At 43.9% G+C, this 20,716-nt stretch overlaps 1 protein-coding gene across 1 annotated transcript in view; it reads left to right on the top strand.

The window, feature by feature from the left end:
- LOC144592981 (serine/threonine-protein kinase OSR1-like) overlaps nucleotides 1–20,716 on the top strand; it is a 119,622-nt gene that overhangs the window by 55,775 nt on the left and 43,131 nt on the right. Inside the window, exons 3-5 of the mRNA XM_078398387.1 lie at nucleotides 3,466–3,574; nucleotides 6,285–6,426; nucleotides 9,240–9,295. Coding sequence (XP_078254513.1) covers nucleotides 3,466–3,574; nucleotides 6,285–6,426; nucleotides 9,240–9,295 — 307 coding nt within the window. The remainder of the gene's footprint in view (nucleotides 1–3,465; nucleotides 3,575–6,284; nucleotides 6,427–9,239; nucleotides 9,296–20,716) is intronic.

The raw sequence follows: 20,716 nt of genomic DNA, 5'->3' as shown, positions 1-20,716 counted from the left end.
GGCCACTTGCTCCCGCTCCACCCATGGTGGCCGCCTGGGCCGGGTGGCTGGGTGAGGTCACGTGGGGCGCGGGGCGGTGACGTCCCCCTTTGTCCCTTATTTGGGAGTGAGGAAGTTGGCAACCTTACTAATACGGGACAAACCAATTTAGCCCAAAATACGGGACAGGCTAATACGGGAGAACATGGGTACTCCAGCGCCGTTTGTTTTTTGGTAAACCAGCGTCTGCAGTTCGTCCAACACCACCTTGGCCGACATGATCTTCCGGTTGCTAAACATTTCAACTCCCCCTCCCATTCCCACACTGACCTTTCTGTCTTAGGCCTCCTCCACTGTCAGAGTGAGTCCCAATGCAAATTGGAGGAACAGAGCCTCGTATTTGGACAGCTTACACCCCAGCGCTATAAATATTGATATCTCTAACTTCAATTATCCCTTGCTTTTTCTCTTTCTTTGTCCCTCCCACCCTAGTTCTCCAACTAGCTTATCCTTCTGACTAAGTTTACTGATTGTCACCTTCCCCTCGGCTAACAATGAACCATTCTACATTTCTTTTAGACAATAGGTGCAGGAGAGGCCATTCGGCCCTTCGAGCCAGCACCGCCATTCAATGTGATCATGGCTGACCATTCTCAATCAGTACCACGTTCCTGCCTTCTCCCCATACCCCCTGAATCCGCTATCATTATGCTCCGTTCCCTTTGATTTGTGTTTTTGCACCTAACCCTTCCTTATCTCTGTCTCCCTCGTCCCTGACTCTCAGTCTGAAGAAGGGGGTGGGAGCTGCTTTACCTCATCGTCCATGCTGGGTAGTTCTACGGAACCGGCAAAATTTGCAGCAAAGCATCAACTACGATACTCTGAAGCACCAATTGCCACTTTTGTTTGTTGTAGTTGACATACGAAAGAAGAAGTCTGAAGAAGGATCTTGACCCGAAACATCACCCATTCCTTCTCTCCAGATATCCGGCCTGTCCCACTGAGTTACTCCGGCATTTTGTGCCTATCTGCATTTCCTTGTGTCTTCATAAAATAATATTGATTAATATTGATTTCGGGTTTTTTGGCTGAGCTTTCATGCCTGTGATTTTGTAGCAGTAGAGTACCACACATAATGGCTTAATAAGATTCTGGAATATCACAGTATGGATAGATTGGCCTGGAAGTGTAAGATCCTATGTTTAAGAATCAAGTGGATACTGCTCCTAGTAGTTTAAACTTCAAAAACAATACAGTTGCTCCTCAACTTACGATGCTTCGACTTACCATATTTTGACTTTACGATACACATTCAGTAGAAAGTCAGTCAGCCATGCAATCACGAGTGTAAATAACCGATACTCTACAGTGCACCTCCTCCAACCTCACCTGTTGTATCCACTGTTCCAGGTGTCAATTTCTCTACATCCGCGAGACCAAACGCAGGCTTGGCGATCGTTTCGCTCAACACCTTCGCTCAGTCCGCCTTAACCAACCTGATCTCCCCGTGGCTCAGCACTTCAACTCCCCCCTCCCACTCCCAGTCTGACCTTTCTGTCATGGGCCTCCTCCATTGTCAGAGTGAGGCCCAGCGCAAATTGGAGGAACAGCATCTCATATTTCGCTTGGGCAGTTTGCAGCCCAGCGGTATGAACATTGACATCTCTAACTTCAGATAGTTCCTCTGTCCCTCTCCATCCCTTCCCCTTCCCAGTTCTCCCACTGTCTTCCTGTCTCCTACTACATCCTGTCTTTGTCCCGTCCCCTCCCCTGACATCAGTCTGAAGAAGGGTCTCGACCCGAAACGTCACCCATTCCTTCTCTCCTGAGATGCTGCCTGACCCGCTGAGTTACTCCAGCATTTTGTGTCCACCTGTTTTTGCCATTTTAAATGTATTTTTCCCTTCTACTCTCCCTCAGTTGTGTAAAGCCCTGAAAGTAGAAAAGCTTTTCATTTTATTCAGAACACACAGTGCTAGAAGAACTCAGTGGGTCAGTCCGAAGTAGGCTCCCAACCTAAAGAATCCGTTCCCTCCACAAATGCTGCCTGGCCTGCTGCGTTCCTCCAGCACTGTGCTTTGCTTGAATCCAGCATCTGTATTGCCTTGTGTCTCTCAGCTTCCCATTTTATACAGATGCTCCTCGACTTACGATGGGGTTACATCCCGATAAACCCATCATAAATCGAAAATATCGTAAGTCGAAAATGCATTTAATACACCCAACCTACCCAACATCATACCACCTAACCTACTGAACATCACAGCCACCTAACCTACTGAACATCATAGCCACCTAACCTACCCAACATCATAGCCACCTAACCTACTGAACATCATACCCACCTAACCTACTGAACATCATACCACCTAACCTACTGAACATCATAGCCACCTAACCTACTGAACATCATAGCCACCTAACCTACCCAACATCATAGCCACCTAACCTACCCAACATCATAGCCACCTAACCTACCCAACATCATACCACCTAACCTACCCAACATCATACCACCTAACCTACCAACATCATAGCCACCTAACCTACTGAACATCATACCACCTAACCTACTGAACATCATACCCACCTAACCTACTGAACATCATACCCACCTAACCTACTGAACATCATAGCCACCTAACCTACCAACATCATACCCACCTAACCTACTGAACATCATACCCACCTAACCTACTGAACATCATACCCACCTAACCTACCAACATCATACCCACCTAACCTACCAACATCATACCCACCTAACCTACTGAACATCATACCCACCTAACCTACTGAACATCATAGCCACCTAACCTACCAACATCATACCCACCTAACCTACCCAACATCATACCACCTAACCTACTGAACATCATACCCACCTAACCTACCCAACATCATACCACCTAACCTACTGAACATCATACCACCTAACCTACTGAACATCATAGCCACCTAACCTACCCAACATCATACCCACCTAACCTACCAACATCATAGCCACCTAACCTACCCAACATCATAGCCACCTAACCTACCCAACATCATAGCCACCTAACCTACCCAACATCATAGCCCCTACCAACATCATGGCCTAGCCTGGCCTAACTTAAATGTGCTCGGAACACTTGCATTAGCCTACAGTTGGGCAAAATCATCTCACACAAAGCCTATTTTATAATAAAGTGTTGAATATCTCATGTAATTAATTAAATTGTAATTAGTTTACACTGGTGATGGCGTGGCTGACTGGGAGTTGCGGCTCGCTGCCGTTGCTCGGCATCACGAGAGAGTATCGTAGCGCATATCGCTAGCCCGGGAAAAGATCAAAACTCAACATTCAAAGTACGGTTTCTACTGAATGTATCGCTTTTGCACCATAGTAAGTGGAAGCATCGTAAGTGGAGGAGCATCTGTATTATTGTTGGCGATTGCTACTATTAACGTTTCCAGTGACTTATGGTTCTTGTGTTCTCTTCACAGAAAGAAATTCAAGCAATGAGTCAGTGCCACCACAGAAACATTGTGTCGTACTATACCTCGTTTGTGGTGAAGGATGAGCTCTGGTTGGTGATGAAGTTGCTCAGTGGTGGTGAGTGTTTGCAATCTCAAACCCTTTTGCATTTAGGAAGGTCAGATGGGCGGCCATGATGGCGCAGTGGTAGAGTTGCCGCCTTACAGTGAATGCAGCGCCGGAGACCCGGGTTCCATCCCGACTACGGGCGCTGTCTGTACGGAGTTTGTACGTTCTCCCCGTGACCTGCTTGGGTTTTCTCCGAAATCTTCGGTTTCCTCCCACACTCCAAAGACGTGCAGGTTTGTAGGTTAATTGGCTTGGTGTACGTGTAAATTATCCTTAGTGTGTGTAGGATAGTGTTTGTGTGCAGGGATCGCTGGTCGGCGCGGATTCGGTGGGCCGAAGGGCCTGTTTCCACGCTGTATCTCTAAACTAAACTATGTCCACAGTGCCACAGACGCTAATCCGGCCGGCTTTAAATGTTGTGACAGTCTGCTTCCCCTGATCTTGGCGTTGTGTAGGGGGGAAACCTTTAGCCACAGCTTGTGACAGCAAGGATAAAACACCATTCTTCCCCCCTCCCCCCCTTTCTTGTAGCACATTGAAGAGATTGTAACACGATATCCTGCCCTCTGGCTATTTGTTCCTTTTGCACTACTTATGTGTTCATGCAAGGCTTGATTAGTACGGGTGTCCGGGGTTATGGGGAGATGGCAGGAGAATGGGGTTAGGATGGAGAGATAGATCAGCCGTGATTGAATGGCGGAGCAGATGATGTCCAAATGGCCTCATTCTGCTCCTATCACTTATGACCTCATGATTTGCCAGGGTATCACACAACAAGTGACCATACTGGACCTATACTAACCTTCCCTTGGAGGGCAGTATCTGATCTGTTTGGATAGCAGGTGAGACAAAGCTTCACCTTGGTACACACATACGTGAGTGCTAGCCTTAACCTGCTTCTCTTGTGACTTATTAACTCGTTCTCAAGACTTTACTCGAGATGTGACATTTTTACTTCAACTCTGCTTTCACTGTGTGAATCACACTTGTAGCATCAGGTATCACAAAAAGCTGGAGTAACTCAGCGGGTCAGGCAGCAACTCTGGAGAGAAGGAATGGGTGACGTTTCACAGAGTGCTGGAGTAACTCAGCGGGTCAGGCAGCATCTCTGGAGAGAAGGAATGGGTGACGTTTCGGGTCCAGACTCTTCTTCAGTCTGAAGAAGGGTCTTGACCCAAAACGTCACCCATTCCATCTCTCTCCTAGATGCTGCCTGACCTGCTGAGTTACTCCTGCATTTTGTGATACCTTCGATTTGTACCAGCATCTGCAGTTATTTTCCTGCAAACTTGTAGCATCATGTCAATTCTTGTGGTTTTAGTCCAATTTCATGCCAACTAGAATCAGTGAACCTTGTTGGTTAGAAAGAATACACTTTGCAGGCTGAATGCAAAAATGTAGTGAGCTTTGATATTTTGCTACAATTATTAATACATTTATTCCAATTCAGTGTAATTTACTGTTCACGTCATTCTAACTTAAATTAGGTTTAGGCTTATTATTGTCACATGTGAAAGTGAAAAGCTTTTTTACAAGCTATCCAAACAGATCAGATACACCATGCATTGATAGAATCAGTTTAAACAAGTACAATAATTAGAGCAAAGGGAAAGATACAGAGTGCAAATACAGTTCTCAGCATTGGAGCACATCAGTTCCAGAGACAAAGTCCAATGCCCACAATGAGGGAAATATGGACGCCATTTAAAACTGAGGTGAGAAGAAACTTTTTCACCCAGAGAGTTGTGAAAATGTGGAATTCTCTGCCACAGAAGGCAATGGAGGCCAATTCACTGGATGAATTTAAAAGAGAGTTAGATAGAGCTCTAGGGGCTAGTGGAATCAAGGGATTTGGGGAGAAGGCAGGCACGGGTTACTGATTGTGGATGATCAGCCATGATCACAATGAATGGGTGGGGCTCGAAGGGCCAAATGGCCTCCTCCCGCACCTATTTTCTATGTTTCTATGTTTCTATGAATCGGCCAGTACCCCAGCTTATGGAAGGACCGTTTGGAAACCTGACAATGGAGGGGAAGCAGTTGTTCAGAATCTAAAAGGTTCACTGATTCTAGATGGCTTTAAATCTGACTAAATCCACCTGGATTGTTTTAATGGCAATAATGCTGAATTGCAATTAGCAGGCTGGTAATTAGCTAATGGCTTGAATTTCAATATAGGCTCACCAGTCTGCCGTTTGCAGATTAAGGAAATGCTTGTATGCCCAATGTAAAAGATGTTGCACCTCTCCTTCATCCATTTCCACTTCTCCATTATCATCATGACTCTGAAAATGGGGCCAAAATGTGCTGCCTCTCGCCCGTGGGAACAGTGGACTATTTCTGTACAATTTGTTAATCGGGGATGTGCTTGGGTATGGCAATACTCTACTGGACTCTGAAAGAAAATAATTTCACTGAGAAAACCCACGCAGGTCACGGGGAGAACGTACAAACTCCGTACAGACAGCACCCGTAGTGGGGATGGAACCCGGGTCTCTGGCACTGCATTCGCTGTAAGGCGGCAACTCTACCGCTGCGCCACCGTGCCGCCCTAAATTAGATTAATACTAATTTAATTATTTGGTTGATAATTTTGGTTGATAATTATTTACCAGCACCTTGGAGCATTTTTTTTTTTAAAGTGCAATGTTTGCTCAATCAATACTTGGGTAAAATCTGGGTCTGCTTGTTTTATTTTGCCTGTTTATTTTGTTTTTAGGATCTGTGCTAGATATCATCAAACACGTGGTCGCAAAGGGAGATCACAAAAATGGAGTGTTGGAGGAGGCAGTTATCGCCACCATCCTGAAAGAAGTACTGGAGGGCCTTGATTACCTGCACAAAAACGGGCAGATTCACAGGTGAGACAAGTATGGTGTTTTAAGTGATGCATTAGACAATAGACAATAGGTGCGGGAGGAGGCCATTCGGCCCTTCGATCCAGCACCGCCATTCAATGTGATCATGGCTGATCATCCACAATCAGTACCCTGTTCCTGCCTTCTCCCCATACCCCCTGACTCCGCTATCCTTAAAAGCTCTATCTAGCTATCTCTTGAATGCATCCAGAGAACTGGCCTCCACTGCCTTCTGAGGCAGAGAATTCCACAGATTTACAACTCTCTGACTGAAAAAGTTTTTCCTCATCTCCGTTCTAAATGGCCTACCCCTTATTCTTAAACTGTGGCCCCTGGTTCTGGACTCCCCCAACATTGGGAACATATTTCCTGCCTCTAACGTGTCCAATCCCTTAATAATTTTATATGTTTCGATAAGATTTTAAATATTATTAATGAATGTGTGAGTTCTGAAACTGGACTGAACGGGGTACTGATTGAGAATGATCAGCCATGATCACATTGAATGGCGGTGCTGGCTCGAAGGGCCGAATGGCCTCCTCCTGCACCTATTGTCTATTGTCTATTGACTCTCATTTCAACTAAGGATTTTTTGTTATAGAAATATATCTCTTCTCAGCTACTCAATGGCTCAACTGACCTCGTAAATAATTACAAATGAATGAGTAAAAACAGCTTGAATTCTCTTGATGTTATTTTCCCAGCATAGCAGGTTTGCAAAGTCGGTGCGAGCTGGGCCGAGATGGCCCCACCGATAACAAAAGGGGGACCTGCCGTTTGGGGAGGCCCGTCCATCTGAGTTGCTCCAGCATTTTGTGTCTACCTTCTATTATCTGCATAGTGTCAGATTAGGAAAAGGGGAGGTGCAACGAGACCTGGGTGTGCTTGTACATCAGTCACTGAAAGTAAGCATGCAGGAACAGCAGGCAGTGAAGAAAGCTGATGGCATGTTGACCTTCATTGCAAGAGGGTTCATGTTTAGGTTCAAGGAGGTCCTACTGCAGTTGTACAGGGCCCTGGTGAGACCACACCTGGAGTATTGTGTGCAATGTTGGTCTCCTATTTTGAGGAAGGACCTTATTGCTATTGAGGGAGTGCAGCGTAGGTTCACCAGGATAATTCCCGGGATGGTGGGACAACATATGATGAAAGAATGGGTCGACTGAGCTCATATTCACTGGAATTTAGAAGGATGGGAGGGAATCTTATAGAAACATAAAATTCTTAACGGATTGGATAGGGTAGATGCAGGAAAAATGCTGCGGATGTTGAGGGAGTCCAGAACCAGGGATCACAGTTTAAGAATAAGGGGTAGGCCATTTAGGACTGAGATGAGGAATAAAAAATTCACCCAGAGAGTTGCGAATCTGGGGAATTCTCTGCCACAGAGGGCAGTGGAGCCGATTCACTGGGTGTTTTCAAGAGGGAGTTAGATTTAGCTCTTGGGGCTAACGGAATCAAGGGATATGGGGAGAAAGCAGGAACGGGGTACTGATTGTGAATGATCAGCCATGAGCATATTGAATGGCAGTGCTGGTTCGAAGGGCCGAATGGCCTGCTCCTGCACCTATTGTCTATGTTTCCATGAGTACTTTTTGTAACTTTGCCGGTCGGTGCCTTTGTGGCGACTCGTTTGTGTACTTTGTATGAAAATTCAAAGTATTCTCTGTACGTAGTGACAAAGTATCATCATCATCATCATCATGCTCCCCGGCTTACAATGCTTTGGATTGCGATATTTCGACTTTGCGATGGTGTAAACGGCAGTGATCCGCTGCCTGCTTCCGCCCACGTGATCGCGTGTATTAAATGCATTTCCACTTGGGATATTTTCGGTTTGCGATGGGTTTCTCGGAACAGAACCCCATCAGAAGCTGTGAGCACCTGTAATTATCACCCATTCAAAGTTTGGTTTTAATCAAAGTCTGCCCAACTTAACTTCCACGGCAAATCTTGAAAAGTATTCTGCTTCAAATCCACTTTGTAAATGAAAGAACTATTTTAATTTTCACATAAAATCTGCCAAGACGTGCACTCATCCAGATGCAAAATTATTAAATTTTTTTGCTGACCCAATGTTAGTGTGACCCCTGGTTCTGGACTCCCCCAACATCGGGAACATTTTTCCTGCATCTAGCCTGTCCAATCCTTTAAGAATTTTATATGTTTCTATGAGATCTCCTCGCATCCGTCTAAATACAAGCCCAGTCGACCAATTCTTTCCTCGTATGACAGTCCTGCCATCCCGGGAATTAATAGACATTAGACAATAGGTGCAGGGGTAGGCCATTTGGCCCTTCGAGCCAGCACCACCATTCAATGTGATCATGGCATTCATAACCTGCACTCCCTCAATAGCAATAATGTCCTTCCTCAAATTAGGAGACCAAAATTGTACACAATACTCCAGGTGCGGTCTCACCAGGGCACTGTACAACTGCAGTAGGACCTCCTTACTTCTAAACTCAAATCCTCTTGCAATGAAGGCCAACATACCATTGGCTTTCTTCACTGCCTGCTGTACCTGCATGCTTACTTTCAGTGACTGATGTACAAGCACACACAGGTCTCGTTGCACTTCCCCTTTTCCAAATCTGTCACCATTCAGGTAATAATCTGCCTTCCTGTTCTTGACACCAAAGTGGATAAACTCACAATTATCCACATTATACTGCATCGACCATGCATCTGCCCACTCACCTTGCTGAATTAAGTTTGGCTTTCTCGTTGGGCCCCTTGGTGCACTGAAAATGTTTGGTAACAGCTGATTCGTGGCAACGCGTTTCTCCTCTTGACTTGCGTGTTTTATCTTGCAGAGATGTGAAGGCGGGGAACATTCTCCTTGGTGAGGAAGGCTCTGTGCAGATTGCAGGTAAATACTGGCACTGCCATCAGTTAGAAACGCAGCTTAGAATAATTCTGAGCATTTGTCTAATTGGTTAAAGTAGTGAAACAATTGCCATAGATATTAGAAAACTATAGGAACAAATGTCTCCTTGGGTTTTTAGCATGAAATTTCAATTATTCAAATTTAAGCATACATAGAAAGTAGAAAGTTTGAAGATGGGTCTCGACCCGAAACGTCACCCATTCCTTCTCTCCCGAGATGCTGCCTGACCTGCTGAGTTACTCCAGCATTTTGTGAATAAATACCTTCGATTTGTACCAGCATCTGCAGTTATTTTCTTATAGAAAGTAGGTGCAGGAGTAGGCCATTCGGCCCTTCGAGCCAGCACTGCCATTCATTGTGATCATGGCAGATCATCCACAATCAGTACCCTGTTCCTGCTTTCTCCCCATACCCCTTGATTCCGTTAGCCCAAAGAGCTAAATCTAACTCTCTTGAAAACATCCAGTGAATTGGCCTCCACTGCCTTCTGTGGCAGAGAATTCCACAGATTCACAACACACTGGGTGAAAAAGTGTTTCCTCATCTCTGTCCTAAATGGCCTACCCCTTTATTATAACCATATAACCATATAACAATTACAGCACGGAAACAGGCCCGTTCGGCCCTACCAGTCCACGCCGACCACTTTCTCTGACCTAGTCTCATCTACCTGCTCTCAGACCATAACCCTCCAATCCCCTCCTATCCATATACCTATCCAATTTACTCTTAAATAATAAAATCGAGCCTGCCTCCACCACTTCCACCGGAAGCCCATTCCATACAGCCACCACCCTCTGAGTAAAGAAGTTACCCCTCATGTTACCCCTCAACTTTTGTCCCTTAATTCTGAAGTTATGTCCCCTTGTTGGAATCTTCCCCACTCTCAAAGGGAAAAGCCTACCCACGTCAACTCTGTCCGTCCCTCTTAAAATTTTAAAAACCTCTATCAAGTCCCCCCTCAACCTTCTACGCTCCAAAGAATAAAGACCCAACCTGTTCAACCTCTCTCTGTAGCTTAAGTGCTGAAACCCAGGCAACATTCTAGTAAATCTCCTCTGTACCCTCTCCATTTTGTCGACATCCTTCCTATAATTTGGCGACCAGAACTGCACACCATACTCCAGATTCGGCCTCACCAATGCCATGTACAATTTCAAATCTACTTCATTATTAACTACACCACCTATCTTAGTATCATCTGCATACTTACTAATCCAATTTGCCACACCATCATCCAGATCATTAATGTAAATGACAAACAACAGTGGACCCAACACAGATCCTTGGGGTACTCCACTAGACACTGGCCTCCAACCTGACATACAGTTGTCAACCATTACCCTCTGGTATCTCCCATTCAGCCATTGTTGAATCCATCTTGCAACCTCACTATTAATACCCAACGATTTAACCTTCTTAATCAACCTTCCATGTGGAACCTTGTCAAATGCCTTACTGAAGTCCATATAGACAACATCCACAGCCTTGCCCTTATCAATTTCCCTGGTAACCTCTTCAAAAAATTCAAGAAGATTAGTCAAACATGACCTTCCAGGCACAAATCCATGTTGACTGTTTCTAATTAGGCCTTGTTTATCCATGTGATTATAATCAGGCCTTGTTTATCCATGTGATTATTTATTCTTAAGTTTGTATGCATTTACTTAAATACATATATTTGTATCCTTGGACAAGTGCTTTGATACCCCGTGATGCTGAGCTGTTTTGTGTCTGTGTGCCTTTCTGCTGCCTCAACTCTCTGTGATACTTTGTACTGTGTGTCATAGACACACCTAGTCTGCAGATGCAGACTAAACATGCATGTACCCTGGAGATACAGCGTGGGGAGCGGGCCCACCGAGTCCGCACCAACCATTAACACTAGCAACATCCTACACACGAGGGACAATTCGTCTTTTTACCAAAGCCAATTAACCGATTAACCTGTATGTCTTTTGAGTGTGAGAGGAAACCGAGGCACCCGGAGAAAACTGACGGGAAGAACGTACAAACTCCATACAGACAGTTCAGTTCTGTTTATTGTCATGTGTACCGGAGGTACAGTGAAAAGCTTTTGTGTGCTAACCAGTCAGAGGAAAGACAGTACATTATTCATATCTAGCCACTTGCGGTGTACAGATGCATGATAATGGAACATTGTTTCGTGCAAGGTAAAAGCCAGTAAAGTCCGATCAAAGTCCGCACCTGTGGTCTGGATGGAACCCAGGTCTCTGGCGCTGTGAGGCAGCAACTCTACCGCTGCGCCACCTTGCTGCCCTGATCATTACAATCTACAGCCGACCCAATCTCGGCTAAACACAAAATCTACTCGTCCGCCCTACACATAGACCGTTTCACCCAGGTACGCCACAGTACTGGTGGGTTTGGCCTATAAGGTGAAATTGAGTAAACTCAGCCTAAAGTCTAGAGTTTAGTTCATAATACCTTTATAAGTTAAGAGCAGAATTAGGCCATTCGGCCCACTGAGTCCGCTCCGCCATTCAGTCATGGGTGATCGATCTGTTCCTCTCAACCCCATTCTCTTGCCTTTTCCTCATAACCCCTGACACCCACAATAATCACATCTGTCAATTTTCGCCTTAAAAATACCCAATGACTTGGCCTCCATCTGTGGCAATGAATTCCACAGATTCACCACCTTCTGACTAAAGATATTCCTCCTCACCTTCCTAAAGGTACGTCTCATTGAAATACGCAGAATGTCTCAAGCTGGGCACCACGGTGGCGCAGCGGTAGAGTTGTTGCCTTAAAAGAGGCCCAGGTTCCATCCTGACTACGGTTGCTGTCTGTACGGAGTTTGTACGTTCTCGCTGTGACCTGCGTGGGTTTTCTCCGGATGCTCCGGTTTCCTCCCACACTCCAAAGGTTTAATGGTTTGTAGGTTAATTGGCTTGGTGTAATTGTAAAATATCCCTAGTGTGTGTAGGATAGCATTCATTTTCGGGGATCGCTGGTCGGCACGGACTCGGTGGGTCGAAGGGCCTGTTTCTGCGCTGTATCTCTAAAATATACTAAAGCTTAACCAGTGGATGCATGGAGAAAGTTTTCCCTCTGCTTTGAAGTCAAAAACCAAAGGTCATAGTCCCAAAATCAAAGTATATATGACTATGAATGAGAAGACATTTCCTTACAGGTTGAGTCTTTGAAATTCTCTACCCCAGATTACTGAGGATATAGGGTTAAGATGAGTGCCAAAAGATTCAATAGGAAATTGAGGAACAACCTTTTCACACAAGTAGACACAAAATGCTGGAGTAACTCAGCGGGTCAGGCAGCGTCTCTGCAGAGAAGGAATGGGTGATGTTTCAGTCTGAAGGGGCTCGACCTGAAACGTCACCCATTCCTTCTCTCCAGAGATGCTGCCTGACCCACTGAGTTAATCCAGTACTCTGTGTCTACCTTCGATTTAAACCAGCATCCGCACTTGTTTTTCCTACAAACCTTTTCATACAGCCTGGGTCTCCGGCGCTGTAAGGCAGCAACTCTACCGCTGGGCCACCCATGGTACGCAGTTAGCATGAACGATTTGGGCTGAAGGGCCTGTTACTTTTGCTGTATGACTCTGACTACTAAAAATACCCTCGTGTGATGTGAAATTACACAACTTGTTCGGTAACATCACAATCTGGGTTTGGAACAGCTCTGCCCAGGACAGGAAGGCTCTGCTGAGAGTAGTGCGTTCGGCTGAAGGCACTACGAGAACTACACTCGCCCCCCTGCAGGACCCCTGGAATTCTCTGCCTCAGAAGGCAGTGGAGGCCAATTCTCTGAATGCATTCAAGAGAGAGCTAGATAGAGCTCTTAAGGATAGCGGAGTCAGGGGGTATGGGGAGAAGGCAGGAACGGGGTACTGATTGAGAATGATCAGCCATGATCACATTGAATGGCGGTGCTGGCTCGAAGGACCGAATGGCCTCCTCCTGCACCTATTGTCTATTGACCTATACATCAGGAGGTGCAGATCCAGAGCCAGGATCATTATGGGGGACCCCTACCACCCCAGCAACGGACTGTTCCAGCTGCTACGGTCAGGCAAACGCCTCCGCTGTCACGCTGTGAAAACGGAGAGGATGAGACGGAGTTTCTTCCCACAGGCCATCAGGACTGTTTACTCTTATATCACCAGGGACTCATTTACTGTATTTATTTATTTTTTGTGTTGTGTCTTTTTTAAATTCTATTCTGTTGTAGTTTAGCACAAACCGCAGGCGTTGCCACTTTCATTTCACTGCACATCTTGTATGTGTATGTGACAAATAAACTTGACTTGACTTGACTCTGATGCATATATATTTTTGCTCTGTAAGCATCTTTGTAAATGCAGTTTTGGGTTAATTGCATATTTGAAGGCATGCAAATGGTACCATTTTTTTGCCTTCGATTATGTTTTCATTCCACATCATATCAGGAGTGCTGCTTATTCATCAAAAAGACCACTGCCAAAGTGAGGAAGAAGCAGTTTTGTGCATTGGTATCAAGGCATTCATGCAAAATTAGCCCCTTGTAAAGGAAATCTATGCCATTAATCACAACCTGTCTTTTTCATAATGCTGCAAATGCAATGTGCAGAGTCCACAGAGAATCTGGAAATACCGAGGGACAAAGTCATCTTCTTGACACCCTGTTTTTCTATGTTCTTTACTCTGCGCTATTTATCTCTCTCTTCCCCACGTCTAATTCCTTGGCTCCCTATGGAATTAATTTAAATTTATGAGCTTCCAAAGTGCAGCATTTTGTTAATAAGGAACTATATCCAAAGACAATAGAAAGGTGGCGGTCCATAATGCGGCTCGTTTCAATGCGAGTTTAATAACTCATTAAAAAATATATATCAATGGTAGGCAAAATTAATGCCATAAAAATGATTTTTTTACCGCAAATATTATACCTTTTTCAGACAATTCCGATATATTTGACAAAAAACTTTTTTAAAAAATTGGACTCTATTGTTAATGATTTCATCTGGGATTATAAGAATCATAGGATAAATAAAAGACACTTGTGTAAATCAAAAATAAATGGAGGCCTGGCTTTACCCAATTTTTTGTTTTATTTCTGGGCAGTTAATATTAAAAATATGAATTTCTGGTTGGAAGAAATAGATCTTCAACCAGACTGGTTAAAAATGGAAAAGGAAGATTGTTTGCCTTTTGATATTGGTTCGATATTATTTGCCACGTCTAAATTAAACAAAAAAATTTATAGGGAAAACCCTATAATATTTAGTGCTATACGAATTTGGAAACAATTAAAAAAGACATTAAAACTAGATAATTTATCGCTTTTTCTTCCAATTGTGAATAATCCTTTGTTTAAGCCTTCATGGTTAGACCGGGGTTTTACACAGTGGAAGAATTATGGAATTAAAAATATGGGACAACTTTATAAGGAAGGCACCTTTCTGACATTTCAGGAGTTGCAACAGATTTATGGTCTTCGTGGAAATGATTATTTCAGATATCTTCAACTTAGAGATTACGTAAAGTCGAACTCCCAAAATTTTCAAATTAGAAATTCAGAAATTCTTGACGAATGTTGGAACAAACATCCTAATACAGAAAAATTAATATCTTATATATATAATATTTTATTAGACAGTTACATGCCTTCTACGGATTTATATAGACAAAAATGGGAAAAAGAATTAAATCAAGTAATAACGAAAGATACTTGGGAAGAAAGTTTGCAACATATAGATCAGTGTTCACTAAACGCCAGACATTCTCTAATACAATTTAAAGTATTACATAGGTTACATTATTCCAAAACAAAACTACATAAAATTTTCCAACATATTTCACCTAAATGTGATAAATGTCAACATTTAGAAGCTACATTATCTCATATGTTTGCAAACTGTATAAAAATTAAAAAATTTTGGGTAAATATTTTTAGTATAATATCTAAAATAACCAGCACACAATTGGACCCAGATCCAAAATTAATTATACTCGGAATATTAGAATTAGAATTAAATAAAACATTCAGAACAACACAAAAAAACTTTATTGATTATAGTTTAATAACAGGAAAAAAATTAATTCCAAAATTTTGGAAAGGCCCTACGGCCCCCACAATTAAAATGTGGATTATAGAAATGACGGAGACCTTAAACGTGGAAAGAATCAGATTTTCCCTGTTGGACAAACAGGAATTATTCATTGAAACATGGTCTCCTTTTATTGATTACTTAAAGGGTCAGAATAGTTCAGCACAGGAACCTGACTAGCACTCGGACTAAAGAATGAATGAAATGCTATACTTTGGAATGTACGAATATATCTCGAATGAAGTTTTTGTTATTTTAATAAATTTTTCCATTCTTCTTTAACTAATTTTTTCCTTGTTTTTGTTTTTTTTTTTTTTTTTTTTTTTTTTTGTTTTTAGTTATTTTTTCTTTTAAATTGGTTTTTGTTTTTAGTTTTCTTCTCTCTCTTTTCTTTCTTCACTTCATCTACTTCGTTAGCTTTATTTAGTTTATATAAAATAAATTTAAAAAAAGGGGTAAAAGGTATATAATAATAATTGACAATATTATCAATTCAAAAATGTATGACTGTAAAGATGTAAACAGGTTATGTACCTATCCCCAATAAAATTTTATTTAAAAAAAAAAAAAAAAAAATATATATATCATGTACACCGATCAGCCAAAACATTATGACCACTGACAGGCGAAATGAATAACATTGATTATTTTGTTAAAATGGCACCTGTCAAGGGGTGGGATATATTAGGCAGCAAGTGAACAGTCAGTTCTTGAAGTTGACGTATTGGATGCAGGAGAAATGGGCAGGAGTAAAGACCTGAGCGACTTTGACAAGGGCCAAATTGTTCTGGCCAGACGACTGGGTCAGAGCATCTCTGAAATGGCAAGGCTTGTGGGGTGCTCCCGGTCAGTAGTGGTGAGTACCTACCGACAGTGGTCCGAGGAGGGACAAACCACAAACCGGCGTCAGGCAGGGTGTTGGGCGCCCAAGGCTCATCGATGCGCGAGGGCAACGAAGGCTATCCCGTCTGGTCCGAACCGACAGAAGGTCGACTGTGGCACAAGTCACAGAAAATGTTAATGGTGGTGACGGGATCGCACCCTGCTGCGTATGGGGCTGCACACGGAGGACCAACAGCACATTAAGGAGGTGGTCGTAATGGTTTGGCTCATCAGCTCATAATGTTTTGGCTGTTCGGTGTATAATGTATATATGTTTTTTTTATGCAGATGCTGACTTAAAATAAAGTTTCCTGTCTCCATTAAATTATGGGTACAGAAATTTTATAGAGGCACATTAGTGTTCCTGCATGAAGATCTTGGAACTTCTATCCAGAACAATGTGCGACTGGAGATGAGGAGCTTTGGAGCATTGAACATATCACAAGATGGAATATCACAAATATTACTGACTGCTTTTCAAATCATAATGACCTGATATTACACATCAAAACACTGCACAATAGAAATACATTATAGAAATGTCTTCTTTAGAAAAGGCAATGTTGATTAATGGAAACATAGAAAATAGGTGCAGGAGTAGGCCATTCGGCCCTTCGAGCCAGCACCGCCATTCAATGTGATCACGGCTGATCATCTAAAATCAGTACCCCATTCCTGCTTTCTCCCCATACCCCTTGATTCCTTTAGCCCCAAGAGCTAGATCTAACTCTCTCTTGAAAACATCCAGTGAATTGGCCTCCGCTGCCTTCTGTGGCAGAGAATTCCACAGATTTACAGCTCTCTGGCTGAAAAAGCTTTTCTTCATCTGTCCAAAATAGCCTCCCCCTTAATCTTGAGGCAGTGAGTACTCTTTTATTGTTGAGTGCAAAACGTTTAACTAGAATCCCATCTTTAGTAAGCCTGTGTTATTGTGAGGGGGAACAGTGCAGATCCACTGTAGGTGAGTGTGTGTGATTAGGTGGGTGTGTACGGATGGCTTTTTATAACTAGAGTTGTATTTATGGTAAGCTCAGGGCCCACGTATTATACGTCCTTGTTTGGAGATGTGTTGTGAAATCAATGAGGGGCGAAGAGAAGTATAAGAGAGCTTTTAAATTGGTGCAGTGTAGAATAATGGTTTAGCAAGAGAGCTAGTGGAAGGAGCAGTCTAAATATAAGCTGTTTCAAAATAAGTGCAGTGTAGTTCAAGGGATGGGCTTTCATGGTCTTCTCTTTAGTGCTTAGATTGGTACTTAGTTTTGCTGCCATCTCATTTTAAGGGGAATGGCATATTTTAGGATTGCCTGTTTCAGTTATTTCTTTAAAAAGCTCTGATTGATTGATCTGATTGATTTTTTTGATTGATTGATTTTTTTGAAGACGTGAGCAAAATGCTTGATGAGGGCAGAGCTGTAGATGTTGTGTACATGAACTTTAGTAAGGTGTGCGACAAGGTTCCGCATGGTAGGCTGCTCTGGAAGGTTAGATCTCATGGGATCCAAGGAGAGATAGCTGAGTGGATGGCAAATTGGCTCCATGGAAGGAAGCAGAGGGTGATGGTGGAAGGTTGCTTCTCAGACTGGAAGCCTGTGACTGGTGGTGTGCCTCAGGGTTCGGTGCTGGGCCCGTTACTGTTTGTCATCTACATCAATGATTTGGATGAGAACATGCAGGGCAAGATTAGCAAGTTTGCTGATGATACAAAAGTGAGTGGTTTTGCAGATGGTTGTGAAAGATTGCAGCAGGATCTGGATCGATTGGCCAGGTAGGCGGAGGAATGGTTGATGGAATTTAATGCAGAGATGTGTGAGGTGCATTTTGGGACGTCGAGCAAGGGCAGGACCTACACAGTGAATGGTAGGCATCTGGGTAGTGTTGTAGAGCAGAGGGATCTAGGAGAACAGGTGCAAGTTTCCTTGAAGGTCGAGTCACAGGTCGAGTCACATTAAGGTGGTCAAAAAGGCTATTGGCACTTTGGCCTTCATCAGTCAGAGTATTGATGAAGCTGGGAGGTCATGTTGCAGTTGTATAAGATGTTGGTGAGACCGCATTTAGAATATTGTGTTCAGTTCTGGGCACCATGTTTTATACGAAAGATATTGTCAAGCTTGAAAGGGTTCAGAAAAGATTTACGAGGATGTTGCGAGGACTAGAGGATGTGTGCTATAGGGAGAGGTTGAGTAGGCTGGGTCTCTATTCTATGGAGCGCAGGAGGATACAACACAATATCCATTATTGTTATTGTACAAGTACAACGAGATTGAGAATGTCACTTCCATATCGATGCTATCAAATATATAAATAAATCCCAGTGAAAATGAAATCAAAAGGGGGTGGGGGGAAGAAAATAAAAGGCGGAACAAGGTAAAGTGCAAAAAAAGGTTCATGCAGGGGTCAGTTGTGCCAGATGACCCCGGGGGCGAGACAGATCATGGCGGGCTCTCAGCAGGGCCAGTTCAGAGCAGCTATAGCTCTGGGGGTGAAGCTGTTCCTTAGTCTGGAGGTGCGGGCGTAGAAGGCTTTGTAACATCTGCCAGATGGAAGTAGTTCAAACAGACGGTGGCCTGGGTGTGTGGAGTCCTTGTAGATGCTGTTGGCTTTCCTGAGGCAGCGTGCGTTGTAGATGTCCTCCAGGGCAGGCCGCTGTATCCCAATGATCCTCTGCGCTCTGCAGACGACCCGCTGAAGAGTTCTCCTGTCTGCTGTCGTGCAGCTGAGATACCACACATAGATGTCGTGTGTCAGTATGCTCTCTGGTGCAGCGGTAGAAGGTCATCTGCAACTGTTGGGGCAGACTGACCTTTTTTAGTGTTCTCAGGAAGAACAGCCGTTGCTGTGCTTTTTTGACCAGCGCAACGGTGTTAGTGGACCATATGAGGTCCTGGGAAATGTGTATGCCCAGAAACCTGAAGCTGGACACTCACCACTCTGGCCTCATTGATGAGGACTGAAATGTATTCTGCATTCTGTGACCTTCTGAAGTTGATAATTAGCTCCTTGGTTTATGATGTGTTTAGGGACAGGTTGTTCTCTGAGCACCAGCTCGCCAGGTTCTGCACCTCTGCTCTGTAGGCTGACTCATCGCCGTTGGAGATCAGCCCGATCACCGTTGTGTCATCCGCAAATTTGACGATGGTGTTGGTGGCGAATGCAGGGATGAGGGGAGATCTTGTAGAGGTAGACAAAATCATAAGAGGAATAGATCGGGTAGATGCACAGTCTTTTAACCAGAGTAGGGGAATTGAGGACCAGAGGACATACGTCTAAGGTGAAGGGGAAAGATTTAATATGAACCCAGAGGTAACTTTTTCTCTCAAAGGGTGGTAGGTGTATGGAACGAACTGCAGGAGGAGGTAGTTGAGGCTGGGACTATCGCAACATTTAAGAAACATTTGGACAGGTACATGCATAGGACAGGTTTAGAAGGGTATGGGCCATATAGGCATGTGGGACTAGTGTAGATGGGACATGTTGGTCGGTGTGGGCAAGTTGGGCTGAAGTGCCTGCTTCCACACTATGACTCTATGACTGAGAAGCACAGAGGTCATTCTTATTGTATGTATTAATGTCTGGTCGCTGTTAGATTGTAGTCACGTGAACCTAGCTGTAACACATACTCTGGTGTGCACTGACGGCACTTGTAGAGATGGTTGAAAGCTAGGAGTAAATATCACCAGCAACTTGTCCTGGACCAGCCATATCACAGCAATGGCCAACAAAGCACATCAACGCCTCAACTGCCTTACAAGACCGAGGAAGTTCAGCATGTCCACAACAACCCTCACCAACTTCTACAGATGTGCTGTAGAGAGCATTTTATCAGGATGCATCACAGCTTGGTTTGGGAGCAGCTCCATCCAATACCTGCAGAGAATTGTGGACGCAGCCCAGACCATCACATACACACAAACCAACCCCCCTTTTCATTGACTCCATTTACACCTCACGCTGCCTCGGCAAGGCCAGCAGCATCATCATGGACCAGTCTCACCCTGGCCACTCCCTCTTCTCCCCTCTCCCATCAGGCAAGAGGTACAGAAGGTTGAAAATACACACCTCCAGAATCAGGGACAGTTTCTTCCCAGCTGTTTTCAGGCAACTAAGCCACCCTATCCAACTAGAGAAGCTGCTATCTACCTCACTGGAGACCCTTGGACTATCTTTAATGGACTTTACTGGACATTACCTTGCACTAAACATCATCCTGTATCTGTACACTGGCCTAATTCTCATCATGTATAGTCTTTCCTCTAACTGATTAGCATGCAACAAAAAAGCTTTTCACTGTACTTCGGTACACATGAGAATAAACTAAACTAAACTAAATATTTGAAGACTGCCAGGCTATGGTAGAGAGGGAGAGAGAGAGAGAGACAATAGGTGCAGGAGTAGGCCATTCGGCCCTTCGTGCCAGCACCGCCATTCATTGATCATGGCTGATCATCCAC

The sequence above is a fragment of the Rhinoraja longicauda genome, chromosome 4 (genome assembly GCF_053455715.1).
Source record: "Rhinoraja longicauda isolate Sanriku21f chromosome 4, sRhiLon1.1, whole genome shotgun sequence".
NCBI classification, from domain to species: Eukaryota; Metazoa; Chordata; class Chondrichthyes; order Rajiformes; family Arhynchobatidae; genus Rhinoraja; species Rhinoraja longicauda.
The sequence above is the reverse complement of the archived record's forward strand: the minus strand, read 5'-3'. Positions and strand labels throughout refer to the sequence as shown.